This window comes from Rattus norvegicus, chromosome 10 (assembly GCF_036323735.1).
Source record: "Rattus norvegicus strain BN/NHsdMcwi chromosome 10, GRCr8, whole genome shotgun sequence".
NCBI lineage: Eukaryota > Metazoa > Chordata > Mammalia > Rodentia > Muridae > Rattus > Rattus norvegicus.
Genome location: NC_086028.1, coordinates 63,678,034 through 63,693,264, shown reverse-complemented (window position 1 = coordinate 63,693,264; position 15,231 = coordinate 63,678,034). Strand labels below are relative to the sequence as shown.

The following is a 15,231-nucleotide window of genomic DNA, read 5'->3' as shown; positions in this document are numbered from 1 at the left end:
CTTAACTGCTGAGCCATCTCTCCAGCCCCTCTTTTTCTTTTTTCTTCTGTAAATTAACCCGTTTATTGCAGGCCAGGCAGGTCTCAGATGGTAGGGAGGGCTTCTACTGGTCTTTCAAGGCCCTCAGTCTTCTGATGGCAGACTTCACTGTGACTGCAGAAGTGGTACTGTAAGTCCAGGCCCCGCTGGCCACTGTTTTCACGCAGGAACCACAGTGCCAGATGCCAACAGCTTGTCTCTTCATCTTGGTCTTGCCATAGAAGGAGCAAGTGTACTTGGTGTGCTGGCTGATTTCAATTTTCTTCACCATTTTCTAGACGGAGGGACCATAGCGGGTCCTGTATCTCCCCACAATCCTGACCTTCTTAGTGCGTTTAGTCAAATGGCCAAAGCCCAAACCTGAAGTACATTTTTTTTCTTATGGATACTTTGATGCATAAACATAGATTGGTGCTGGGTCTTGCTAAGGACATAATTTCCCTAACTGAATTTTGTAGTCCTGACATCAAGGGGTTACAGGTCTGTGTTACCGAAGCTTTTCCTTTTTTTTTTATGATTTATTTATTTCATGTATGTGTGTACACTGTCACTATCTCCAGACACACCAGAAGAGGGCATCAGATCCCATTACAGATGGTTGTGAGCCACCATGTGGGAACTCAGGACCTCTGGAAGAGCAGACAGTGTTCTTAACCACTGAGCCATCTCTCCATCATCCCTTGGAACTTACTATGTAGACCAGGCTGGCCTTGTTCTCACAGAGACCTACCTGCCTCTGCCCCATTAAAGGCATGCACCACCATACACAGCTTTTGTCTACTTTTTCCACTTAGATTTTTCATGTTTCTTCTATGTTCTCTCATGTTTTCCCTCCATTTATTTATTTGGTTGGTTGGTTGGCTGGTTTAGTTTCTCCGGAAAGGGTTTCTCTGTGTAGCCCTGGCTGTCCTGGAACTTCCTCTGTAGACCAGGCTGGCCTTAAAATCAGAGAGATCCAGCTGCCTCTGCCTCCCAAGTGCTGGGATTAAAGGTGTCTGCTACAAAAATCAACTATTGGCTTTCTTCTTAAAAGAAAACACTGTCTCAGATTAGCCTTGAACTTCCTATGTAACCAGGGAAGATGACTTGAACTTTTAAAAATATTTTAAAAGGAATCTCATTTGTTTTGAGATAGGGTCCACCCCTCGACTCTGTGTAGCATGGAACTCGCTATTTGGTCTCCGATTACAGATTACACCTGCTTCCTGCCTTCTGAGTCCTGACTAAAGGCACGTGCTGCCATGCCTCTCTATTCTTGTCCCAAAGTATTACAAAGCCTTTCTAGCCAACTGATAGAAGTCTCGTTGAGGGGTTGAGGATTTAGCTCAGTGGTAGAGCACTTGCCTAGCAAGCGCAAGGCCCTGGGTTCAGTCCCCAGCTCCAAAAAAAAAGAAAAGAAAAAAAAAAAAGAAAAAAAAAGAAGTCTCGTTGATTTGTCACATTATGTTCCTTACCCCTATTTTGGAAAAGTTCTCTGTTTTTAAGAGTTTTAGGGGTTGGGGATTTAGCTCAGTGGTAGAGCGCTTGCCTAGGAAGCGCAAGGCCCTGGGTTCGGTCCCCAGCTCCGAAAAAAAAAAGAGTTTTAGGTTTGGGGCTGGAGAAAGGGCTCAGTGGTAAAGAGCATTCTTTGCTCTTCCAGGGGACCTAGGTTCAACTCCTAGCACCTACATAGCAGCTATAACTCCACTTCCAGGGATCCAATGACTACTGGCCTACCTGACACCAGGCACACAGGACATGCATGGACATATGTGCAGCCATGCAGGCAGAACACTCATATACATTAAAGGAAAGCCTGGGTTAAAGACACAAACTTTGCCATCACATTGCATGCATTTAGTTTTAAATCTAGTTTTACAGTTAATTGTTTTATGTGTATGAGTCTTTTGTCACATGTATGCCTGGTGCTCTTAGAGGACAGAAGAGGGTGCTGGATACTCTAGAGCTGGAGTTACGAGGTTGTGAACTGCTGATGTGGGTGCTGGGAACCAAGCTAAGCCCACAGCCTTTGGAAGAGTAGCAAGCACAGTTAACCTAAGCTGAAGAAATACATTTTTTTAATGTGGTTAAGACTTTAAGAATAGCATTGGATTTCCTGTTTGTTTGTTTGTTTGTTTGTTTGTTTGTTTGAGACAGGGGCTCATGTAAAGAAGTTGCCCTCAGGGCTGGCGAGATGGCTCATCAGTTAAGAGCACTGGTTGTTCTTCCAGAGGTCCTGAGTTCAGTTCCCAGCAACTACATGTGGCTCACAACCATCATTAGGGAGATCTAATGCCCTCTTCAGGCAGGTGGATGTATATGCAGTAGAGCAAACATTAAATAAATTTTAAAAAATTATTTTTTTTTCCAGAGCTGAGGACCAAACCCAGGACCTTGTGCTTGCTAGGCAAACGCTCTACCACTGAGCTAAAATCCCCAACCCCAAGTTTAAAAAATTAAAAAAAAAAAGTTGACCTCAAACTGTGTAGATCAGGCTGGCCTTGGGTGGGCTCCAAGTGTTCCTCCTGCCCCTCCATACCTGGTCTTTAAGGTCTCTCTCTCTGCCTATCTATTTATCTATCTATATATGATATATTTATTTTGGTTTTTGAAACTGAGTCCCTTTCTTTTCCTGACTGTCCTGGAACTGATATATACAATAGGCTGGCCTTGAACTCAGAGATGTACCGGCCTCTGCCTCCTGAGTGGTGGGATATTAAAGGTGTGTACCACCAAGTCATATTTCTTTTTAGGTTTCTTAAGAGTTTTGCATTGGAACACACTAGTGCACAGGCTGGCCTCAAAACTCCCATATAGTCTTCTGCCCCCTTTATCTCCCAAGTGCTGGATTCACAGGAGTAAAACATCACATCTGCTTCTCATTTTCTTTTCTTTTTTACTTTATTTACTTTATATATGTGAGTATGCTGTTACTGTCTTCAGACACACCAGACCTGATTATAGGTGGTTGTGAGCCACCATGTGGTTGCTGGGAATTGAACTCAGGACCTCTGGAAGAGCAGACAGTGCTCCTAACCACTGAGCCATCTCTCCAGCCCTGGTTCTCATTTTCTTTTTTCTTTTTTTCTTTTCTTTTCTTTGTTTTCGGAGCTGGGGGCCAAACCCAGGGCCTTGCGCTTGCTAGGCAAGTGCTCTACCACTGAGCTAAATCCCCAACCCCTCATTTTCTAAGAGATAATTCAAACACACATGATGATTGTCTCTAAGCTGTTTAATACGACCAACAAAAGAAACCTGGGGACATGCTCACCATTTCCTCAGGGTTTAATTCATTGTACAACTGTGATCAAATGGATTAATATTAACATTGGACTAGGTTCTCAATGTCACAAAGTCTACTACCTTTGTCCTTATTTTGTTTTTACTTTGTGTGTATGAGTGTGTTAGGGTTTCACAGTGAGTTGAAGCTGTGCTCAACCTATGTAGCTACCCTGAATTTTTTTTTTTTTTCCGGAGCTGGGGAACCCAGGGCCTTGTGCTTGCTAGGCAAGCACTCTACCACTGAGCTAAATCCCCAACCCCTACCCTGAATTTCTTACTCCCCTACCTTCACCTCCCAAGTGTTGGGATTATAGGATTTTGACACCACACTTGGATCAAACCCAGGATTTCATATCCTCAACCCCACCCATATACATGTGTGTGTGTGTGTGTGTGTGTGTACATGTAACACACATGCATGTGTGAAGGTAAGAGAAGAACTTGCAGGGCTGATTCTCCCCTTCACTATGTAGATTCTGTAAGGTCCAAAGGAAACTCCATTTTGCCAAGTTCTGACAGAAAAATCCAGCATTCCTCAGGAATTTGTGGAGCCAGTTTCATCACTGGAAGGAACAAATGGTATCTGTGGTCCCTGTTAATATACCAAAGTGCATGCTGGCATCCAGGCTCCTTCAGTGTCACACATGCCTGAGTCCATGTTGGTATACAAACTCTTCTCAGCTCTTCCCACATCCCCTCCTACTCTAAATGTTTCCAGGTCATGGGCGTCCCTCTCCCAGCTGCTTTTTATCTCTGCTCTTTCAGCTGTGCTGTCTTTATTTCTCTCACTCTCTTTCCTCCTTTTTCCTCTCCTCCCTCTCTCGTTTCTGCTCCTGCTTCTCTCACACCTACAATAAAAGCCTTCCTTTCCTTTGTCTGTGGTGGCGGAGCCCACCTCTGACCCCAGCACTCAGGAGGCAGAGGCAGGTGGATCTCTGAGTTCCAAGGCTGCCTGATCTACAGAGTGAGTTCCGGGACAGCCAGGGCAACATAGACTCAAATAAAATCAAACCTTCCTTGGAGTGGTCATATCATCCGTTTATACAGGTTTTAGGGATCAAACTCAAATCATCAGGTTTAGCTGATGAAAGAGTCTTTACCTGTGTTAAGATGTCTTGATGTCTTGGCTGGCCTTTGCTTAGATTTTCTGAAATATAGGTGTGCCCATGTAGCCTAGGCTAGCCTTGAACTAGGATTCTTTTACCACTGCTGTTATGCCCAGGTGCTGGGATTCAGGTGTACCATCAGGCCAATTACCTCTGCCTTTGAAAGAGCATCAAAAAGGTGGATGCTACTCAGTTGGTAGAATGCTTGCCTAGCATCATAGAAGCTGGGCTTGGTGCAGGCCTATCATCTCGGCTAGTGGAGGGTGTTAGGTTCAAAATCTTCTGCAGCTGAGTGAGCGTCTAGAGATGGTTTAGTTCCACTTTAATAGAAACATGGTTTATAACCATCTATAACTATAGTACCAGAGGACCTAGCACCTTCTTCTGGCCTCCAGAGATACCACCACAGTACACTTAACATGTGTAGGCAAACCACTCATACACATAAAGTAAGTACAAATAAATATTTTAAAGAAACAATTTACATCATGAGAAATCTGAAACCTGTTTCCCTCAGTTAAAAGGTACTGGGATGGGGAGCCAGGCTGATCCAACCTAAGGCTTTCCCTGAGGTCTGATGTGTGGAGGAATGACTGCTTAGCAGAGCCAATAATGGTCTGGGGCCAGGCCCCAGGGGAGCTGCTGCTTTATACTGAGAAACCAACTCTTTCCCCCTAAAGGTCCCAAGACTGCCATGTGCTCCTCTGTGATGCATTTGTGTCCCCTTTGCTCAACATTGCTTGGTTAGCTTTCTGCTGACTTCGGTCCACTGTAAAACAGTTTTCTGATGATTCTATCCCATTTTCCTGTATACAAGATGCTATACTTAATAGGATAAGTTGCCTTGGGGTGGCTTAAGATATAGCTTGGGCAAGGCTCGATCCCATACTTTCCTTTCCTTTCTGATCCCTGGTCCTCTACTGGTCTAGTTCAGAAGTGAAAACAAAAACAAAACCAACTCTGAATCTTGAGTTGTTTGGGAGAAACGATCAATTTAATAATCCTTTTTTTTTTTTTTCCGAGACAGGGTTTCTCTGTGTATCCCTGAGTATCCTGTAACTCTGTAGACCAGGTTGGCCTCAAACTCACAGAGACCCACCTGCCTCTGCCTCCCCAGTGCCGGGATTAAAGACACTCACCACCACCTCCTGGCATCTGATTAACTTGTTAAAACATATAAATAGCACCTTGGGAGTCCACACAGTGTCCTTGTTGTCCAAGAAAGGAAGTATGGTTAAAAAAAAACAAGGATGAAGTTCAAGAAGTCTTTGTCCGGCAGCTCAAGTAAAAGTATTGGAGAAGTGAAGGTCTATGCCTTGACCCACAGTTGAGAGGTGGGTTGTATGATGTATGATGGGAAAGCATTAGGGGCGATTTTGGCTATCAATTGCAAAATGCCAAAGGTTAAACTCTGGCCCAGTACCTACAGTAACATAGTAAGGAAGAACAAAGTAAAAACTGGATCACTACGGTGGTGGTACTGAGTGGTGTCCATCTACAGTAGAGAGTCAATAGAGATGGAATGGACCAAGGACTCGAGATCACAGTCGAAGTCCTCAAAGGACATGTTCTCCAATGGACTGGGCCAGGTATCTTGTGTCTCCATGACAAAGTTCACTGGCTGCTTCTGTAGGAGCTCAGGGTCAAAGGCCACACCCCGGAAGAAAGGGTGGGCCTGGAAGTGATGCAGGTATCGTAGACGGTACAGAGGGTTCTGGCATAAGAGCTGAAAGAAAACAAAGTATGAGACTAGGGTAAGAGAGACTGAACAGAGATGGTGCCAAAGGAGCAAAGAGTTCATGGAGCTGGAAGGCAGGCAAACCCTAGAGCACAGAACATTCATAAGAGAGAAACATGGTGACTGGATGGAGTGGTTGGGAGGGCTGGTGAAGAAAAGGGAAATGGCTTTGGCTTTTCAGATAAGGTAGCACTGGCCTGTGCTCTTCAAAAGGACCTATCTGTCCTGGATGAGGATTTAGGGAGGCAGAAGCTCAGGAATGAAATCTTCAGTACCAGTTAGAGGGGAAATGGTTAGTTAAGTCACCTCAGTCCCCATCGAAGGAGGGGGGGGTTTGATGGGAAATACCACCTTAATGAGGGTAGATGGGAAATAAATGAGGGTAGATGGGAAATAAATGAGGGTAGATGGGAAATACCACCTTAAAGAGGGTAGACGGGAAATGCCACCTTAATGAAGACATGATGAAGAGCTCGGCAGTCAGAAGAGAGTGCATCCTTACCTCATGGAGCAGGAGTGAGAGCTCCTGATTAATAGACGCTGGGATCTCAGATCCACAGTGGGTCACACTTGCCAACATGGTCAAATGATCTCTCTCTGCAGCCACTGGGAACTAAGGTAGGGGGTGCAGTAAGGCAAAGCTTTCTAAAGTCTTTTTCCACCACAAACCATTCCCTGCTCAACACCAGTCCATTCTCTCACCTTACCAGCTGCCAGAGAGAAAAGCAATACTCCCAGGGACCACCAGTCAGCAGTGTGGTTGTAAGGCCCACCACTCAAGACCTCTGGAGCTATGGCATGAAAGGTACGTGTCACTCACATCCTCAAGCCATCTTCCCCACCAGCTTTAGCTTCTCTCTCACCCATGTATTGAAGAGTGCCACAGATAGTATAGGCCCGTGCTCCCTGGGATAGGCGGCGAGACAGACCAAAGTCTGTAACTTTCAGATGGCCTACGAAGTAAGGAAACTGTGTTCAACCCATGTTTGTTTTTTGTTTTAAGAGGTACCACTGATCCTGAGGCTAGGGAAGAAAAGACCTACCTCGTTCATCCAGCAGGATATTCTCCATCTGAAATCATGGGCAAGAGGATATTATCTTACTCTTTCCCTTTGGCTTTGATTTGGTTTTTCATTGTTATTTTTGACATCTGGTCATACTGTGTAGCTCAGGCCAGCTGGGAATTTGGTATATACACCAGAGTAGTCTCAAACTGAGACACTCCTCCTGCCTCCCAACAGTGCTGGGGTATAGACATGTATGGCCATACCTGGCGCTCTTTCACATATAGCCGCTAGCTGGAGAAGGTAGTCTACTCAGCACTCAAGCCTGTACTTGGAAGACTCACACCCAAATCCTTCGCATCCATAGGAACCCAAATCAACTATCTGCTTCCTACTGCCTTCTCAGACCTGTTGAAACGTCTTGGATTCTTGTTCAACCTAAGAAAGAAGACTTAACTCTACCTTTACATCACGATGGATGATGCCCAAGTCATGGAGATAGCCTGTGGAGAACAGTGAGCATGGCTGTGTCTCCCAGTTTCTTTGTAGCCCCTATCCCATCTCTACCCTGGCTTCCAAAATTAAATATTCTATTTTCCTCCCCACTAACTTAATTCTCCCCCTTTCATTTCCTTTACCGCCTTTTCACTTACAGAGTACAAGGACCAGTTCAGCTGCAAAGAGACGGACAGAATCCTCTGGAAAACAACCAACAGTGGACCACAGGGAGTAGAGATCCATGCTGCAGTAGCTACACACTGCAAAGCACCAGAAGTCTAGGCAATACTGAGGTCTGTACTATAATGCCTGGGCTTAAAGCATTATGGACCTCTTGCCCAAACTAATGCCACCATCTGTTTCCCTCTTGTGGAATACAGAAATGCTATGAGGAGCGGAGCCAAGGAAAGGCAGAATGTCAGGTGGGAAGGGCAGTATATGGACCTTTTGGGGAGAAGACAAAAACCCAGTCACTCACTAATAAAGAGGTGTCGTTTCCCCTGCCAGCTGTCCCCCAAACTGTGTACAAAAGGATGGTTGATCTGCCGCTAGGGACAAAGAAGAACAGTTAGGAAAGAACAGCCTTTTGACGATAAATATAGCCAAGAAATCATGTGTTGCCTTGTGTAAAAATGAACTGGGGCTTCACTTTCTGATTCAGAACTTATTTGGGACTCTCCCAGCAAACCCTGGAGCCAGCACACTGGCTTAGGAGCACAAAGATACTTTAGGCAGAACCTGGAGCATGTCCACAGCTAATAACTACTTTTCTCAGGATTTACGTTGATGCTATACTACACCAAGATGGAAACATACAGGGAAGGCAGAATCAAGAAAGCAGGTAAGCTGGAAAAAGGAAGGTACTTTCCCCACCAACAATCCGGTTGTTCAGTTCTTTCAGAACTCTGCATACCTGGATGCTAACCTCCTCCTTGCACTGCCTCAGGGTATCCCGCTGTAGAACTTTTACTTTGGGTACCACCTACAAGTGGAGAGGCATTGCAACTCATGAAAATAATGCTCCCTTTAACTTGTTTCCCTAATCTCTGGAACTAAGATTGTAAACAGGGACTGCTGAGTTAAGCTGCATGGCTTCACTCATACCTTCACTGCAAATACAGCATTCTGGGCACAATCTAGCACTTTCAGGACAGTTCCAAACGAACCTTTAGCCACAAGGCCTAAAATCTGAACAAAGAGGAGGGCAACTGAGACTGGTTGTTTCTAGATCCCTCCCTAAAGCACTTCCCAGGGACTGCAACGACCTACCTTCAGCTCCTGCTCTTTAACAGGCCGCATGGGAAACTCTGGTAGAAAGAGGCTGATGAACTGAGGCACTGGCCATTCAGACAGAGGCTTCTCTAGCAGCAATGGGGCTGGCTGGAGGAGCTCCTGATGTAGGCACTGATGCCTCTGTAGTTCCCACAGTTCTTCCAGACCTGACCTGATGGTCCCCATACCACACCAGAGGCTCTTCCAGCGAGCCCAGTGACCCTGGATGTTGCCACCCTGCTGAGAAGGGAGCCATGAGGCACTGCAGGTCCTGCCCATTTTAACAGGTACTCCTTCCTCTAGTCTTAAACTCTAGAGCAGTTCTCAAGCTTCCCAATGCTGTGACCCACACAGTTCTTCATGCTGTGGTGACCCCCAACCATAAAATTATTTTTGTTACTTTATAACTGCAATTTTGCTGTTATGAATTGTAATACAAATATCTGATACGCATGATATCTGATGTGATCCCCATGAAAGGGTTATTCAAGCCCTAAAGGGGTCACAACACACATGCTGACAACCACTACTCTAGAGGGAAGGAAAATTCCCAGGCTTTGTGATGTGACCAAATTTCCTTGACATATTCAAAATCTCTGACAATAACAATTGTTTTCTCCACAACAAAACAGGAATACAACTTGTGCATGAGGGGGTTATTCACATTATAGCCTCTATGCCCACCCCAACATTGGGTGTCAGTGACAGGCTCCTAACTAGGCACTTTCTAGCCTCAGGCCCCTACTCACTTCCCTCCCATGGGTAGCCAAAGCCCCATACCCTACCTTTTGAGGAGCAGACACTCGGGTGTGTTGTCCCTGTCGACAGCTCACTGCTCCCATCCCCAGCCTCTGCCTCCTTTCCTTCTGCTAAATCTGCTGTCCCAGTTACATAAGCAATTCCTCCCTCTGATGCTGCATTACCCATGAGCCTCCCCTTTTCCAGTGTACATGGACCCATCAGCTTTAGTTCAGCATCACACCCCAACTGTGACTGTCATAAGACTTCAAGGTGGAGGAGAAAGACCACAGTCATTAGAGGGGTAGTGAGCAGGGAAGGACACAGACAACTTGAACACTTTTACTCAATACAATTAAAAAAGGCCAGCATCAAATTTAAAATATTTTTTCTTTAAATCTTTTTTTTTTCTCCATTCTCCTGGGCATACCCCAGGGAGGAAAGTAAGGTACCCATGGCCAGCCCTGGCTCCTAATGCCATCCTCCCAAGTGAGCACACAGATTGGGAAGCTTATCCCCCTAAACCTAACACCTCTTATACAACAAGGCAGTGGAGTGAGGCACAGAGGGTCAGACTCCTCCCCTTAGCTTACTGGCACAAAGGGAGAGCAATTACATTTAGAAATATATATATATGTTTTATATATATATATATATATGTCTTTATAAAAATTTATCATACTTGATCAAAACTATCCCCCCACCCTTTCTGTTGCCCCAAAGGAGCAGGATACTAGGCTTGGACACGATCTCTGGGTCTTCTGTTTTCTTGCCCCTCTGACCCTGGGCCTTGGGCCTAATACTATGAGAGGGAACTCAGCACTTTTGTCCACCATGCCCTGCAGGGACAGGCCAGCTATTGTCTCTCTCAATTCCCACATGCCCCACAAATCCTGCGGGATGAAGGGAAGCTCTGCCCACCCTCAAGTCCCTGGATCCTGACAGAGTCCATTCTATACTGCAGCCACTTGGGTCTCCACATCACTTGCGCCTGCCAAAGATGGACTTCTTGCCAGGGTTCTTGTCACCCACACTTAACCCGATGAGGAGCCGGGCTTTCTCTTCTTCCTGCTGCTGCATGTTCAGGTCACACTTTGTTTCTAGCTTTCCCCGGACCTCAGACCCTGTTGCAGGTTTCAGCCTTAGTTTTTCTTTGATTACCTGGCAGTGGAAAGGAATAAAAGGAAAGGCAAAAATATTAGTGGAACAGGATGCGCAATTTAAAGTGAACCAACCCAGAGATTTATTAACGTACATGCAGTACACAACAGGGCACTTCAAAGTGTATAGGTAATAGTCTCAGCTTTCAAGAAGCTTACAATCTAATCAGAACCACTCATAAAGCTGAAGTAGAAGCCCTTAACTCCCCCAAATGAGCAAATATATATGAAGCAGATGTTTAATCACACTAGGGTAAAGGTATGAACAAACAAGGACAGAACCAGTCAGTATCTGCCCCTTCTTGACTGACTATAGCATAGAACAGAAGGCAGTTGGCTTCCATAGAACTGGCAGTTGGCCAGTTCCTGCTAATGAAATAGCCGTGAGCCCTGGCTGGATACCTGGGCAACTAGAGCTTTTCGGCTATCCCTTTTGACAGCCATGGCAAAGTCCAGCCATGTCCACGTGTTGTTGTGGTACTCCAGACAGGGTAGCACCAAGTTAAGGTCGCCCCAGTCCACGCTGTTCTTCTCACCCTACAACAGGAAGAGGAGGGAAAAGAAGAGGGAAAATTACAACTGTCATTTTGAATCTAAGCCAGTAATTCCTATGACAGCAACCTACATATTTGAATTCCCTCTCATTCTAATAATGGTGCTGACTCCAGCAGAAAGCAGAAGGAACAGGCCTGTTACCCAAGGCATACTTTCACAGGCGGCCTGACTGTTACCCGGTCTATACTCTAGAAAGGGCTGGGATGGGACACACCTTGTAACTGACACACAGTGGGACTTGCGGGATTTTTATATATATGAAGGAGTTGTTCATGGCAGCTCGCTCTTTCATCTTGTCAATATCATCAACTGGGTGCTGGGAAAGACAGAAAAGGAGCATAAGCTCTAAATCACCAGAGCAACCTAAGATCCTAAATATTATTCCACCCTCAGTCCTGGGGAGACAAAAGGAACACCCAACTAGGTCCACAGGAACTATTAATATCCATTTTAAAAACCTCTCTTTTTTTTTTTCGGAGCTGGGGACCGAACCCTGGGCCTTCCCCAGCCCCTTAAAAATCTCTTAAACATACTAAGTTTTATTTTGTTTGAGACAGGGTTTCTTTGTATATCTTCCCTGGTCTGCCTCTGCTTTCCAAGTGCTGGAATTAAGGGTGTGTCCCCACATGCTACACTTCTTTTTTTTTTTTTTTTTTTTTTTCTTTTTTTCGGAGCTGGGGACCGAACCCAGGGCCTTGCGCTTGCTAGGCAAGCACTCTACCGCTGAGCTAAATCCCCAACCCCTTCTTTTGCCTTTTTTTTTTTTTTTTTTTTTTTTTTGGTTCTTTTTTTCGGAGCTGGGGACCGAACCCCGGGCCTTGCGCTTCCTAGGTAAGCGCTCTACCACTGAGCTAAATCCCCAGCCCCTTCTTTTGCCTTTTTAAGACAGGATCTCATACAGTCCAGGCTGCCCTTGGACTCATGGTCTTCTAGCTCCTGTCCTCAAGTGTTAAAATTAGACTGCACCACCACACTTCTCTGGTTTTCATAGGCCATACCTCAGGTAATTTGCGAAATGATCTTCTGACTCCAGAACTCCTACTCAAGCCCTGTGCCACACCCTTTCCAGAGCCTAGTGGTACCGCATCATCTGTTGCTATCAGCTGCCGAGGCTTTACTACTGGTATTCCTATGAAAAAGCAGCAAACCAACAGTGTGATTCTTTTCCTGAAGCTGCTTTGGCTGCCACTCTATTCTCCTGGCATTCTAACATAACCAATTCTTACCAGTCGTCACCAGTTTGGACTTATCCTCTTCATCACCAACTTCATCATCTTCCACATTTCGACCAGGAAAGAAAAAGCCCATCATTCTATGGAAGAACCGGTGGGACAGCTGGATGGTGAGAGGCACCACATTCACCTAAGCAGGAAAGAGGTGAAGAAGCAATTAAGCTCAATTACTATCATTGTCTTTTATTACAAACAGTTTAGTTTTGAACTAACATTTGATCAGTTCCCAAGGTACTGCTTACTAACCTCAAAGTGTTCCTTAACAGAGATGCCACCAACAGGCGGCCGTACTTTGCTGAAGAGGCGGAGGGCTAGCTGTCTCCCAGACTGGCAGGAACTCTGGGGCCGTAGAACCACCTATAGGACAGAGTGGCCAATAACTCTACTATACATCTTCTCTAAAAAAAAAAAAAAAAACCTCAAAAAAATCATGGTAGGAGAACTGAACCAATGGTCTCTGCTAGGCTAGACAAGGTATACCATCTCAGATCACAGGCCTTTTGGTCTGAAGCATGAGTGAATGGGCTAGGAGTGGGAAAATAAGCCCTGCCCTATTGATGAGCTCATCATATACAAGGCCCTGCCTAAATCCCATTCCCCCAGACACCAGGAAAAGACTTGCCTTATAAATAGCATTGGGGAGAAGGTTGTTCATAGTGAACCAGCCCAACTCCAGGAGATGTTCTGCTGTGTCATCAGACTTATTCACCTGTAAGACAGACAGATTTTGTCCTGTTCATTATAAGCTAATAAGCTAAGCCTCTGTTTTCATTTTTCTCTTTCCTATGTAAATCAGGATCTCATAAAGTCCAGGCTAGTCCTCAAAGTATGCGTGTAACTAACTTTGATCTCTTGACCCTCCTTACCTACACATCTGGAATGCTGGGATTAAACATAAGCACCACCACACCCTGCTAACACCTCTTCCAATCTCATATGCGACCAATACCCTCTAATTGAGTGTTTCTTCTGAGTAAACCAACAACCGCTAAATGTTAAGACTTCTTAGCTATCGTGGCATTTAAGTTTCTCATTAATTCTCAAATATCTTTTGTAATTGTGATATTCTTTCCCCTTGGGAAACTGCAGAAATGCTGTCAGTATCAGAACAGCACTATTCCAACTCAACCTAATAGATTACTTCACTCTGGGTCTTACTTCTAAGAATAATTTTCTTAATGGAAGAAGCATTTGATTAATTATGTGTACACTTACATCATTTATTACAGGCTGATGTGTCTCTAATCATGACCATCATTAATAAATACATTACCCCCCTTTTTTCCTCTATGGATGGAACTCTTGAGACAGATCGTGCCTCAGACTGGCTACTGCTATGTGACTGTGCACTACCCTAATACCTTGCTGTAAAGGAACCTCTGAAGCTCCAGCTCAGCAATTCCCAGCTGTCCATCTTCTTCTGTCAGACGCCAACGTGCCTGAGCAAAGTAAAACTCAGTGCGACGGACCACACTCACATCTTCCTGTTGTTTTCGAAGCTCCATTTTATTGGCTCGCTGCAGTTGGAAATCCTTAAAACATCTATGCATGAATAAGAGAGCCAAAGGGATAAGGGAGGGAAAGAACACACAGCTGGAGCGCCCTATAATACTGCAGGCTATAAGCCCAGATAACAACCTACTCTGGCTTAGCTAATGCCTTTCCCCCTGATGTTTTGTTTCTGACATGGTGAGGTAATGGAACAGATTTCTGATCTTTAGTTCTATAGCTTCTTAGTAAAGCAGTTTTCCCACTAACTTTATGATTAGATCATCAACTGTGTTCTTTACTGATCAGTTTTACTGTATTTGCTCTTCAGATACACACTGCTAAGGCCACTAAAGTGGTCTTCTCAGGTACTCAATTTTGTAGCAAAGTCTTTTCCTGCAAGCACTCCTGTAAGAAGCAAGGACGGGTAGGGGTTCACCCCCCTCTTTGGCCAACCTCAGCAAGGCTTATTCAGGAAGATATCCCTCTATCTACTTCTACAAGTCTTTGAGAACACACACTAAACTTAGCCTGTGAGGCATGAAAGGGAAACCAGCTCTGGCTGAGACTGGCAAAGGCCGCTGGGTACCTGATGAGGATGTTCAGTTCTTCACTTTCCAGCTGCAGGTTGGCCTTTTCTTGGTTTAGCTGTAACTGAAGTTTTTGGTTCACGTCCAGCAAGTTCTCATTCTTGTTGTCATCCTGTAAAGACTAAGGAACCAAGAGAAGAACGTAAGAGAACTTCCGTGGGCTGGAGAAATGGCCAGTTAATGGTGGTTAAGAGCACTGACTGGTGCTCGCTTCGGCAGCACATATTCTAAAATTGGAACAATACAGAGAAGATTAGCATGGCCCCTGCGCAAGGATGACATGCAAATTCGTGAAGCTTTCATATTAAAAAAAAAAAAAAAAAAAAAAAAGAGCACTGACTGCTCTTCCAGAGGTCCTGAGTTCAACTTCCAGCAACCACATGGTGGCTCACAACCATCTGTAATGGGATCTGATGCCCTCTTCTGGGGCATTTGGAAACAGTGACAATGTACCCACATACATGAAATAAATAAATAAATATAAAAAAGAGAGAGAGAGATCTCTGTGTCTATCATAGGAGACTAAGAGATCTGTCCTCAGTTTACCCAG

General features: G+C 45.0%; 2 protein-coding genes, 1 long non-coding RNA gene, 1 other non-coding gene and 1 pseudogene across 9 annotated transcripts in view; 2 read left to right on the top strand and 3 right to left on the bottom strand.

Moving 5' to 3' along the window:
- Nucleotides 1-103: 103 nt before the first annotated feature.
- Rpl37a-ps13 (ribosomal protein L37A, pseudogene 13) lies at nucleotides 104-3,958 on the bottom strand (annotated as a pseudogene).
- Nucleotides 3,233-9,878, bottom strand: Rskr (ribosomal protein S6 kinase related). Of its 6 annotated transcripts, XM_006246951.4 has the most exons (12): nucleotides 9,704-9,836; nucleotides 8,916-9,155; nucleotides 8,751-8,834; nucleotides 8,560-8,628; nucleotides 8,125-8,194; nucleotides 7,802-7,906; nucleotides 7,611-7,651; nucleotides 7,188-7,215; nucleotides 7,008-7,097; nucleotides 6,847-6,935; nucleotides 6,647-6,757; nucleotides 3,233-6,132 (listed from the first exon to the last, which is right to left on the bottom strand). In XM_006246951.4, exons 1-12 carry the CDS (start codon nucleotides 9,758-9,760, stop codon nucleotides 5,902-5,904), a joined length of 1,215 nt encoding a protein of 404 aa, XP_006247013.2. In that variant the 5' UTR covers nucleotides 9,761-9,836; the 3' UTR covers nucleotides 3,233-5,901. The 6 variants fall into 6 exon arrangements, with proteins under 6 accessions (XP_006247013.2, XP_038943564.1, XP_038943565.1 ...); XM_039087636.2 differs by lacking the exon at nucleotides 8,751-8,834; XM_039087637.2 differs by lacking the exons at nucleotides 8,560-8,628; nucleotides 8,751-8,834.
- A 104-nt stretch (nucleotides 9,879-9,982) lies between these two features.
- Bltp2 (bridge-like lipid transfer protein family member 2) overlaps nucleotides 9,983-15,231 on the bottom strand; it is a 29,211-nt gene continuing 23,962 nt past the window's right edge. The window contains exons 31-39 of the mRNA NM_001427086.1: nucleotides 14,681-14,802; nucleotides 13,965-14,145; nucleotides 13,226-13,312; nucleotides 12,850-12,960; nucleotides 12,598-12,733; nucleotides 12,370-12,500; nucleotides 11,586-11,687; nucleotides 11,219-11,353; nucleotides 9,983-10,817 (exon numbers count right to left, since the gene is read on the bottom strand). Coding sequence (NP_001414015.1) covers nucleotides 10,638-10,817; nucleotides 11,219-11,353; nucleotides 11,586-11,687; nucleotides 12,370-12,500; nucleotides 12,598-12,733; nucleotides 12,850-12,960; nucleotides 13,226-13,312; nucleotides 13,965-14,145; nucleotides 14,681-14,802 — 1,185 coding nt within the window. The 3' untranslated portion in view covers nucleotides 9,983-10,637. The remainder of the gene's footprint in view (nucleotides 10,818-11,218; nucleotides 11,354-11,585; nucleotides 11,688-12,369; nucleotides 12,501-12,597; nucleotides 12,734-12,849; nucleotides 12,961-13,225; nucleotides 13,313-13,964; nucleotides 14,146-14,680; nucleotides 14,803-15,231) is intronic.
- Nucleotides 12,610-15,173, top strand: LOC120095269 (uncharacterized). The gene is made up of 2 exons (XR_005490675.2): nucleotides 12,610-12,748; nucleotides 13,915-15,173. It is a non-coding gene; the product is annotated as an uncharacterized LOC120095269 (long non-coding RNA).
- Nucleotides 14,885-14,991, top strand: LOC120095505 (U6 spliceosomal RNA). The gene has a single exon (XR_005490959.1). It is a non-coding gene; the product is annotated as a U6 spliceosomal RNA (small nuclear RNA).